General features: G+C 45.8%; 1 protein-coding gene across 4 annotated transcripts in view; it reads right to left on the bottom strand.

The window, feature by feature from the left end:
• Positions 1-752: 752 nt before the first annotated feature.
• Positions 753-11614, bottom strand: part of VCL (vinculin) — a 109171-nt gene continuing 98309 nt past the window's right edge. For 2 of the 4 annotated variants that reach the window (XM_070782216.1, XM_019953761.2), the window contains exons 18-22: positions 11086-11271; positions 7770-7973; positions 5557-5760; positions 5048-5152; positions 753-2826 (exon numbers count right to left, since the gene is read on the bottom strand). In XM_070782216.1, coding sequence (XP_070638317.1) covers positions 2680-2826; positions 5048-5152; positions 5557-5760; positions 7770-7973; positions 11086-11271 — 846 coding nt within the window. In that variant the 3' untranslated portion in view covers positions 753-2679. The remainder of the gene's footprint in view (positions 2827-5047; positions 5153-5556; positions 5761-7769; positions 7974-11085; positions 11272-11614) is intronic. The other 2 variants (XM_070782217.1, XM_019953762.2) reach the window with 1 other exon arrangement.

Genomic DNA, 11614 nt, shown 5'->3' with positions numbered 1-11614 from the left:
ATCTGCCTGCTTTCCTCTTACTGTTGCTGCTGCTGCTGCTGCTAGGTCACTTCAGTCGTGTCCGACTCTGTGCGACCCCATAGATGGCATCTCACCAGGCTCCCCCATCCCTGGGTTTCTCCAGGCAAGAACACTGGAGTGGGTTGCCATTCCCTTCTCCAATGCGTGAAAGTGAAAAGTGAAAGTGAAGTCACTCAGTCATGTCCAACTCTTCGCGACCCCATGGACTGCAGCCTACCAGGCTCCTCTGTCCATGGGATTTTCCAGGCAAGAGTACTGGAGTGGGGTGCCATTGCCTTCTCCGCCTCGTACTGTTAGCCTTTGTCAGTTCTGCTCCTTCTAGTGTATAATCCCCAGAGTTGTCCTTTATTACACAGAACTTGTGAAGTAAATGTATTACCACTGGTTTCTACTTCTTCCAGTACAATACTGGGTTAAATAAAAATCTTTAGTTTCTTCATTTTTGAGGATTAGCTTCACTTGCTGTTCTTCAGAATAAAACTGAAGCCTGATCTAAAAGTTCTTGCTGAAACTAAGCCTGTGTGCCACAACTGTGAGAGCCCATGCCCTAGTGCACTAGCCACAACCACTGAAGCCTGCGCACTCCAGAGCCTGTGCTCCCCAGCAAGAGAAGGACCGCAGTGGCCTGCTCACCGCAACCAGAGAAAACCCTCGTGCAGCAACGAAGACCCAGTGCAGCCAAAAGATAAATCGATTGGTTTTAAGTTCTTGCTGAAATAACGTACCCATCATTTAAAGCTTTATACAAATGTACTTTATTGTTTTAAACAGAAGAGGCAGAAAATATTTGCATATAACAAATCCTAGCTTATAAATGTAGTTTTTCAGTGGTGATATCTCTAATCAGCATTCAGGGATTTTTTTGTTTGTTTGTGTCACTGTGTCTTGAGCACTGATATTAGAGAAAAGCACATTGGCGTAAAGTGTAAACCAGCGTCTCAACACTGGAAGAACTTGGAGAGCAAACATGATTTTTCTTACTTCCTCTAAGTAGTCTTAGTAAAACAAAAGGTGATCTTTGGCATAGATTCATACTTTAAAGGCATTAATATTGCATTTATATCAGTTAAGCAACTATACAAAGATGCTGAGGGCCTTGAAAATCATCAGTTAAAAGGTAATAGAGGAAGCCTGAGTGTACAGTACCAACTTAAGACAAGTTTTACACATTCGATGTTAGGATCTAACACACATTTGAGGTGGGGAGACATTCAGGCAAGGGTCTTACTCCTTTACTCATCCAGTTCTGGCTTTGGGAAGAAATACAGTTTCATGTGCTGGGGAATGCTTAGACAGCAGTGAAAAGTACAGGAAAGGAAAAGCTCCCTTCTCTCACTTTGCTAATAGGAACCTTACGGTGATAATTAAATATTATACCTATTACTCCCTTGAACAGCTGTACTTGGGAGGGAGGGGAGGTTGCCAGGGACTTGGTTGGTGTTGGCTGAGGGAGGTAGGAATTTCTGAGGACTGTTTCCCATTGACTCATCCCCCAGGGTGCCAGAATTCCAGTCTGCAAGTACCACCTCCCTTAGGTAGGAAGCGTCCTTCAGACAGGATTGCCTTTGCATTAAACACTCCTGGGGGCAAGCACCAATTCTCAGGACTGAATTTCAAAAGGATAAAAAGGATCTTCCAAAGTTACAAAACAAACATTTATCTTTAAAATCTTGTCTAGGAAGGGTTTGAGGGAAGAATACAAAAGCCAGGACAGGAGACATGATTCGGTTAAAAATAAAATGCAGCATTTCAGCTCAGAAAGAACAGTAAGAGCTAAGAATGAATGAATAAGGCCTCAGCGTAGACCTCTGCAGGCAGTGACAAAGCGTGGAGTGGCCCCGCCAGGAGGGTGGGCAGAGCCACGCCCCGGCTACTCTGCCTCTCCAGTGGCAGAGAGCACCAGGGCACACAGTGTGTTCTGGGGATGCTGCCTTGGCGGGCCAAGGCAGGGTGTGGGACGGAAAGGTTCCCTAGCACAGACACTGCTCTGGGGTGAGGTAAAGACAGAACCACATGATACAGTGATTTCCTCCTGACAAAGTGAAATTTGGCTGTGTACTGTGGGAAACTAGAAGGATTGAACTAGGGAAAGGAAGGAAGTGAGTTCAGGCCCCACAAGCTGGGGCTCCCCAGAGGCCACCTTCCCCTGCCGCAGTGAAGCTCACATCTGAAAAAGACCCAGGAAGCACAGCCAGGAGAGGCAGGCAGGGTCAGCAGCAACATGGAAAGCCCAAAATGTTGGAGGCACAGTGATTTCCTTAACTGACTTGCCTGGGCCCTGGGTCTTGGGAGCCTAGTGGAAAAAATGAGGGGGTGGAGGCGGAAAGGGAGCTGTCCTCTAGGGAACAAGGGCAGAGCAGGGTGTCAGGCTAGTGTTCACTCTTGGATTTTGAGCTTATGTGAAGTCCATGGGCTAGAAACCCAGTCTGCCTATTGGGATAGAGTGTGCATAAGTAAAGCCGTGTTTGAGAATACAGGCCTTATACGGAGACACATTTCAGTGTCCATAACAAGAGTATAAATGTTTTCTAATTTGTATGTCAGGCCAGGATGGTGGCTTTCAACCCCCCAGCAATCTTGGGTGGCTCCTGGGACCACATCATTTTCGTTCTGTGCAGCAGGGGCTTGCTTCTGTGTTAGCCAGGTTCAACCAGGTGTCTACTGGTACCAGGGAGTCTTTCTAACCCAGCGCAGAGTAAACCCAGCATCTGTTCGAATTTTGATTGAAGCTGCTTCTGCTTCTCGAACAGTCTCCTTCACAGACTGCATGAGGTTCTGGGCATTGTGAACCAGCATCTCTGTGGCCTGCAAGGAAAGAGGAGCTCTCCATTACTCAGAGTCCCTGATGGAGCCCTGCCTCTGAAACAGGCTTAAGCCAGGAATGGAATGCGGTTTACCCTACCTGCGCCTGGCGTCACTGGTGGTTTATAGCTGGATCGCCAAAAAGAACCCCAAACTGGACCATCGATGATTGTGGACTGCACTCTCAGATGGCATCTAGTGTACACTCCTTTGCCGATGTTTGAACAAGCCCCTGCCTTGGGCTCCCCCTCTGCCTAGAATGCTCTTCCCTCAGGTATCCCAATGGCTCACTTCTCACCTCCTTCAGATCTCTCTGCCCAGTTATCACCTTATTGAGGCTTTTCCTGCTCACCTTATTTTAAGTCACAAACCACCTTCCCAACTCCCAGTGTGCCTCACCCTCGAGTTCTGTCTTCATTTTTCTCTACAGAACTCGTCATCGCTAGCTGATAAACTATATGTTTTATCTAGGTGGTTCATCTGATGTTTTATCTAATTTTATCTAAAATTTAAGTAACATGAGGGAAGCAATTTTGTCAGTTTTGTTCTCTACTGTATTTTGGTGTTATGTCAGTGCCTGTCACACGAGGCATTTCATATATATTTAATGAATGAATGAAAAAGTAATCAAGTAAACCAACCACCTTATAAATCCATGAAAATCTAAGTAAGTCTTCTAAACATAAAAAATACAGGACTGAGATCACATTAGTAACTTATCAATCTACTAACCCAGTAGTTTTTTTAATTCTGATATGTTTTTGAGCTATAGATCCTTTGTGAGATTAATGAAGGCTGTGGATTCTCCCCAGAAAAAAAAGCTCAGATGCACAAAATTTGTGAATGTGATATCAGAGGGTTTATGGGCTCTGAGAGGCATAACTATGGACTAGAAGTCCCAATCAGTTAATCTTTTCACTTGGTCAATAAAGAGGCTGAGGCCCAGAAAGATTCAGAGACTTGCCAGCCAAACTCACACAGCAGTCAGGATGAGGCCTCCAATTTCTACCTTGCAGTCCTGTGTCTCTTCCGTTCTACCACATTGTCAGTTTCTTTTTCTACTAGAATAATGGAACATAGTAGACACTCCCAAGATACATTTTTGTTGGTTAACTGATTAAATGATAAGGTTGGAAATTCTTGAGTCTTCCCCTTCCTTCCTTGTCTTTTCTATTTCCTTTCCTTGGGGCAGAAGAGATCACCTGATAGGAAATAGCCGAGTGCCCAAACCCTGCCTAGAATACACGGAAGTTACAGATGAAGATCCAGTTTGCGTGGTTTAGGGGACGAGAGGGTTAAGGTGAGAGCTAGTGAACTAAAACATGGTAGTTAAGGCAGCACTGTTGACCCCAAGAGAAGTAGCCTCCTTGCCTCCTCTCAAGTGCTCCTTCCCTGTCTCCTGGCCCAGACTTCTCCAAGGAGAGGGACTGTGTCTTTTGTTAACTCCTCTACATAGCACGTTATACAGTGCCGCATACATATTCCAATGTATGATAAGCCTTGTCTGGGCAGTTCAACAAAAGATGTGCTATCTTCCATAAGAAGAAATTGGAAGTCTGGCTCACAGCACAGCCTATTGGAGGGAGTTTAGGAGAGGAAGAGGTGTTCAAATGATGGCTTTCTGAAAGACCTGAGCCACATTTCCAGGAGGCAGGGAAGAGAACAAACTGGGATTGCCAAAATACATACAAGAAACACTTTAAGCAAACATTCCCACCATCTTTATTTCAATATCTGTCAAAAAAAACAAAAGAGAAGCACCTCCTTTGAGATTTCATTTCCACCTCACCACAGGCCTAACCACCTCATGCCCCTGAAAAGACAGTGCTGTTCATCCTCCCTGAGGTACTTATAATCCAGAGGGCAAGGAAGCAGGAATTCTCCAGCCGAAAAGGTCCAGTGGGCAGGACTGAACACACCCTAGAGGCCTCTAAAGAGCCAAGCCTATTCCAGGGAGAAAAAGAACTGAGTGGAGTCCTAACTGCTGCTGATTCACTCAACCTCCCTAACCCTCAATTTCTCATTTGTAAAATGACAGAAGTTGCACAAGAGCTTTTCACTTTCCTTTCCAAATTTCTGATGCATCTCTCCAACACAGATGCCCTTTTGAGAGAGCTGAAGACTCCATACCATGTACTGAATACTCATTCCTCAAGGCTGAATTAAATCACCCTAAAGGGGCACAGAAGCTGCTGGTGAGAAATCAGAAGCAGCAGGTACGTACCTGCTCGGACTCCTCGTCGCTTATGTTGGTCCGACCCAGCATGGTGGCCTTCACCGTGGACAGGATTTTGAGCTGGGTGCTTATGGTTGGGATTCGCTCGCATACCTAAAAGAGAAAACTCAATTGAGTATGTTTCTATGTTTTTCTTGCCTGCAAGCTCCTTGAGGGCGAGACTTATCTACCTCTTACTCTCAGTGGCTGGCATGCAGAAGGCATTCAATATATCAGCAGCAGAATTCCATTTGTTTTCCCCCTAGAATCAGTCTAGTCTCTTTGTCCAAAAATGGAAGCATTAAAATTCTTTCATTTGATTCAGAAATAAACTTTTCCAACTCTGTCTTTCCCAAACTCACATGCATATTTCCCCTTTCTGCTGTTTCTTTCATGAGGTGCCTCTTCCTCCTTGCTCACCCAGATTTCTCTCTCCTGCTTTTCTCCCTACCCCTGCCACTGCCCTCCTCCCCCCCTCCCCCAACACACACACACACACACACACTTTTCCTGAGTACCTGTAAAAGGTTGGTTCTAATCCGCTTATCTGTGCACTGCTTGGCAACCTCCTTGGCCAACCGAGTCACCTCATCTGAGGCCTTGGCGATGTCCTTGGCACACTGAATCAGTGCCCGCTTGGTGCCGCTGCCCCCTCTGACCAGTCGAGACATCTCAGCCATCAACAGAGCCATGCGCTTGGCTGCTGCAATGATGTCATTGCCCTGGAGAGACGCGAGACACAGAGTGAGCTCAGCCCATACTCTGGCCAAGTTAGGGAGCGAAGTAGAAGCAGAGAAGAGGGGAGGGAGCCTGCTGCTCTAGCAGCCCTCTGGGAGGTGAGAAGAGAATACACAGGCTATTCTTGAGTGATACGGACAGCAGAGGAGAAGTAAAGAGAAGAGTAAGCCAGGGCACTCACCCTAGCATTCAGTGAGAGTGAGAGAGACAGAGAGAGATCACTGGACCGAAAAAAGGAGGACTTGGATATTAATCTGAAAGGGCAACATGTGAGCCCCAGGCATAGCACTAAACAAGCACATCAGCATCTCCAGGTTAATCATGTCAATAAAATGGGAGTGGGCCCAAGGAATGGGTTAAACAGGCATTTTCCTCTCTGTGGGGGGAAAGCAGTACAGTTGGCCTGAAGGGAAAAGTACAGATGAGCCTTTCCAGATGCTGAAATCATCCTCTTCAACCTGACCCTTCTTACAAATAGCGGCCAAGGATTGCCGCTGCTGAACTAGAATTTAAACCAAGTAACTATTAGCCTTGGTGAAAAAAATTTTTTTCTGACCTAAACAGCTCCTTCCCTCTGTCTACTGCCTCTTGTTTGTACTGTCAGCCTAAAGGAACATGTTATTTTCATTCTTCATGTTTAAAAAGACCAAAAATCAATTCTTCAGTCCCCTCAGCTAAGTGGCTTCAATTAAAGAAACTTTCAGCTAAGAGGATGCTGGGGGAGGCTTTGGGAAAATAAAAATCATGTGTCAAGCTGTAACTGGAACTCCGGCAACTAATAGCAGCTTATCTTAGATTTGACATTTTGGTTCATTATAACCCTCATGGGTCATAATGTACAAGTAATTTACTTTATGCCTTCAAAAGGCTCATCTTTTGGCTGATAGCAAGCAAAAATAATAAATGCAGTGTTCAAAACTACCTAAAAGGCCAGGCCCTCTGCATTTCTCCCCTCATGCTTTCCAGTTTCTAGACAGTGCAGTGAGGCATACACAAACCATGCCACGGCAGGGTGCTCTGTGAGAGGCATCCACAGGCACCAGGAAGTGGCTGATCATTTACACGAGGGGGTGCGTAACCTCCCAGGCAGTCGTCGAGGCCAGAGAGAACACAGTTTGGGAAGAACTCATGAGAACAGGAGTATGTTAGACAAGGTTGGCTAGGCCCACCTCTTCCACTGCAGACCTGGGATCATTCCAGGATTTCATGACCTTGGTTAGAGGATAGTGTTGTGCCAGGGTTAGTTATTTATCACCCATCACTCCTCAAAACCTTTCTTCTTGCAACATGCCACCTTCAAAGGGGAAAATGTAATGATCCCCATCCTCTACTCCCTAAGGCCAGAGCTCTGTTGGTTCCTGTCCTGCAGCCTTGAGCCCTCTCTCTTCCCCACTCCCACACCCTGGCCCACTGAAACCCCTGATCAAGCAGTCAGTGAAGCTCCCTTCCCTGTGGGTACCCCTTAAGGCCAGCATCTGCCACGCAGCCAAGTGCAGGACAGCAAGCAGTCCTCCCCAGAAACCCTGCCATGTAAAGCTGCTTCTCACCCTGATCAACTCTGCCGGAGCCATCAGTGAGAGGTCAGCGGAGAGGAGCTGGGGATGGGGGGCAGGCAAAGCCCAGTGATCAGGCCGGATGACCTCTTAATGGTCTATAGTGGTTCCTGACCTGAAAGTCATTGAGAGACGCATCCACAGCTTCCCAAGGGATTTAAGGTTCCAATGTCGGCCACAAGGTCAATAAGAAAAGGAATCCTTTCAAAAAGTGACCCTATCTCTCTCTAACCCCTAAACATGAATGCAATCCAATTAATCTGGCATTCGCAGACCTATGAAACTTGTGAAGCCAGTCCTAACAACAAGGTGCAAACAGACAGACGCCCACCCGGCCCAGACTCACAGGACCCGCACAGATCATGAGTGATGCAATGTGTCAAGGCTGCACATGGCCGGATGCATAGGGAGCAGCCCCACTGGGGGGCGCTCATCAGTACCTTACTAGACCACTTGGTAGCTTCCCGATGCAATGACTGAGCCGCGGCCAGAATGGGCTGGTTGACCGGCTGATTGGATGGCATTAACAGCAGCTCAGGTTCGTAATCGTCTTCCATGTCAGGGGGGACAGGGAACCCAACAGCATCAGCCGCCTCTGCCTCAGCTACAACACTTATACCCACCTTAGCGGCTGGGTTACCCGGCTTGGTCGATGGCAGGAAGGATGAGAAACATGGACAGTGTTAGTAAGAGCAGTAGGGCTTGGGAAACTGAGCTTCAGCTGATTTAGTAACCCAAGCTCGCCTAGGATGGGAAAGAAAATGGATTCCCTCCAGGAGTCCATGAACCAAGCTCTGCAGAAAGGGAATTCTCAGCCTCCAGCACCAATCTGCTCATAGCAAGGGAAAGAGGCTTGCTTACTCCAGTAGCAAAGGTTTCCAGAGACATATTTATACAAAGAAAGAAAGTGGCATTCCTTTTTAATACACTTACTACCAAAGAGTAATTCTCGGGTCAGAACATTTTTGAGAAGCCAAACAAACAATCAATAGTAGCTTATTAACTTTAAAAGGAATTCAGAGGGGAAAAGTAAATGCGGCCACACAAGTTGCTTTGAACAGAACAAAGTGAAAACCTGCTGACTCATATGGACACTGTTCTACAGTTTCCTGGACACAGAAGGTATCTTGGGTCAGCTCTGCCAGACACAAAATTTTTTTTTCTTGCTGGGGTTAAGAGTCCCAGAATCTAAAATAATAAACTGGAAGCAACAGATATCAAATCAGGAAAGAGGAAAGGAAAACACAACGCTGAGTGAAGCGGGCTTATCAAATACCCCATAGTCACCCAGCTAGAAGTAGCCTCGAGAAGACACCTCATCTAGCATCCACCTTAGGGAAAACATACTTCAGAGCAGATGTCCCTATCTGAGGTCCTCAGAGACAACGCTTCACAATCTCACTTTGCATCCATCACTAGAACTGCCTCCTCAAGCTACTCTTTGGGTACAACCTAAATCTCTCCAATTGCACTCAGCCCAAACTCAGTTTACACAGTCCACAGATAATTAATGCATGGCCTTGTCAACTGACCAAGGCTGAGTTCAGAGGAGCTCTAAGTTGATGCCCATGAGAGAATGGGACCTGTGTGTGTTGGGGGAGACAATTAATTTAATACCAGGGATGGGATTCTGAAAGCCCAGGGAGGAAGCAGGGAGATCAGATGCTAAAAATAGGTTGAGGGGGAAAGAAAATGAAAGGAACTGCCCCCAGTGAAGCCAAACCACTGATATAAAGAATGGCAAAAAAAAAGAATGACAAACACGGGTTCTTTATATCAAACATCTCAGGGTATGTAATCTCAGATTACAAACATCTCTAACCAAGAGAAAGTAAGAGTTTGTGTCAAATTTAATTTGAGGTTGCTACAACTCCTAAAAATCTTAATCTGCACAGGAAGCCTGCCTCCAAAAAATGACTAATAACTTGGAGGACTCAGCGCCAACATGTGGTGTAGGTACCTTCTAAATCCTTTCACCTAAACTGTCTCAACCAGGACTCATCCCCATTCCTTAGAGGTAAGGCCAGCCCACTCCTGGGTGGGGTTCAGAGTCCCAGAGTGTACAAAGACAGACTGATAGAAACAAACACACCCCACTCCTCACCTCCCTAAACACACATGGTTCAAGTAACTACTGACTTCACACAGCTTGAAGTCAGCAACCCCCAGAGGCAAACCAGCAGACACAGTCAGATTTAAGGACTTCTGGTGACAAATGGCAGAGTGGGGTAAACATCTAGGCCGTGCTGTCCACCCCTCAAGGTTTATGTTTATCTTTACAATTCATGTATATTTTGTGTTCCTATGAACAATGTACTTGGGTTTATTGTAATGAAATTTAAATTTTCTTTAGGAAATTCCCTGGCGGTCCAGTGGTTAGGACATAGTGCTTTCACTGTTGGGGACTGGGTTCGATTCCTGGTCAGGGAACTAAGAGCTCACAGGCCATGAGGTATGGCCAAATAAATAAATAAATTTTCTTTAAAATCTTTACGTAAAACCAACCTTCACTGTCACCCCCACTCAACTCCCCCACATGCACTGGGACTCTGCTAACGGTCCCAGGGGTATGCATGCCCCTGTTGGAGAGATATGATTGTAAGTAAGTCCACAGGTCAAGACCAACACCAGCAAGGTCACCATTCCTTCTGTGAAGCTGGACTCACAGCTAACAGTTCAGAAAAATACAGAGTTAAAAAAACCAAGGGCAAATTCCCAGCCTGAAAAAAACCCAAGATCAGATGCATGTGCGGGAGGTCCCTTGGGAACTACATTCAATACAAGAGCTTGAGATGACGGAGAGTGTAAAAAGAAAAGAGGAAAATAGATGTTGGGAATAAAGATGTAGGGTCATAGTAGAAACACAACTGACTTAAAACTAACAAATAAATTTAACTCTTATCTAGAAAGGTTACCACTCACTTTTCATCATTTAGAGCCAAATAGGAGCTTCCCAAGTGACTCAGTGGTAAAGAATCCACCTGCTAATGCAGGAGACACAAGAGACACAGACTTGATCCCTGGGTGGAGAAGATCCCCTGGAAGAGAAAATAGCAACCCACTCCAGTATTCTCGCCTGGAAAATTGAAAGGGCAGAGGAGCCTGGCAAGCTACAGTCCATGGGACTGCAAAGAGTCAGACACAACCGATATGCACGCAGGCAAAAGTTATTCATGGGGCATGACTGCTATAGCATCCAAATGTTCACCAACCACCTTAACATTTACACTTCCAGATCTGTTGGAGTTAGCCTGAAGCTGTCTTGAATTGAAGGGTAAGATGATTCTGATAACAGGACAAAGGACAAAGCTTTTAAGATACCAAATATCTGCTTCTATGAGAAAAGAGAAGGAAAATGAAAATATTTCATATAGCTATAGCAGAGCCCACAGAAGACTGTGCCATGTTTGGAGTGTGGATAATTACCAAGAGAGCATCTAACAACATTCAGTGACCCCAAGAAAGAAGAGAAAGTTCTTAGAGACTAAATGTCCACCATCAGGGGAGCTGATACTCCAGAGGAAAGAGGAAAGGAACCTTCGTCTCAAACCACAGGTGTCCTAGCTCTCACTTGAGCTGCTAGAAGGAGAAACCATCAAGTACCAGAAACATCTCACTAAATCACAAGAAAGAAGAGGATCCTGCTCCTGGCAGCAACACAAACCAAAGCAGAGAGAGGGTGATTTTCCAAAAAGACTTCCTGGGCTGTGTGTCGGCTCTTCATCCTTTCTCAACAAGAAGAGCGTCACTACTTACCTTGCTGGACCACTTGCGAGCTTCATCGTGGAGCTGCCTGGCAGCCATCATCATTGGCTGGTTAATCACCTCCCCGGCTTTCTGCTCAGGGAATTCTTCATCCTTCTCCTCCGGTGGTGGGGGCCTGGGTGGAGGGACCTCACCCTCAGGCAGAGGTGGTTTGGGAGGAGCAAGCTCATCTGTCAGCTAAGAAAGAATTGCTAGGTTATAAGTAAAGTCCTAGGAACTACCCCACTAGAATCCTTTCCTTTCCTCTAAAAAGCATCCCCAGCATATACCCTGAGAAAACCATAATTGAAAAAGACACATGTTCCCCAATGTTCACTGCAGCACTATTTACAAATAGCTGGTTCATAGAAGCAACTTAGGTGTCCATCGACAGATGAATGGATAAAGAAGCTGTGGTACATACACAATGGAATATTACTCAGCCATAAAAAAGAACACATTTGAGTCAGTTCTAACGAGGTGGATGAACCCAGAGCATTATCATACAGAGTGAAGTAAATCAGAAAGAGAAAAACAAATA

The sequence above is a fragment of the Bos indicus genome, chromosome 28 (genome assembly GCF_029378745.1).
Source record: "Bos indicus isolate NIAB-ARS_2022 breed Sahiwal x Tharparkar chromosome 28, NIAB-ARS_B.indTharparkar_mat_pri_1.0, whole genome shotgun sequence".
NCBI lineage: Eukaryota > Metazoa > Chordata > Mammalia > Artiodactyla > Bovidae > Bos > Bos indicus.
The sequence above is the reverse complement of the archived record's forward strand: the minus strand, read 5'-3'. Positions and strand labels throughout refer to the sequence as shown.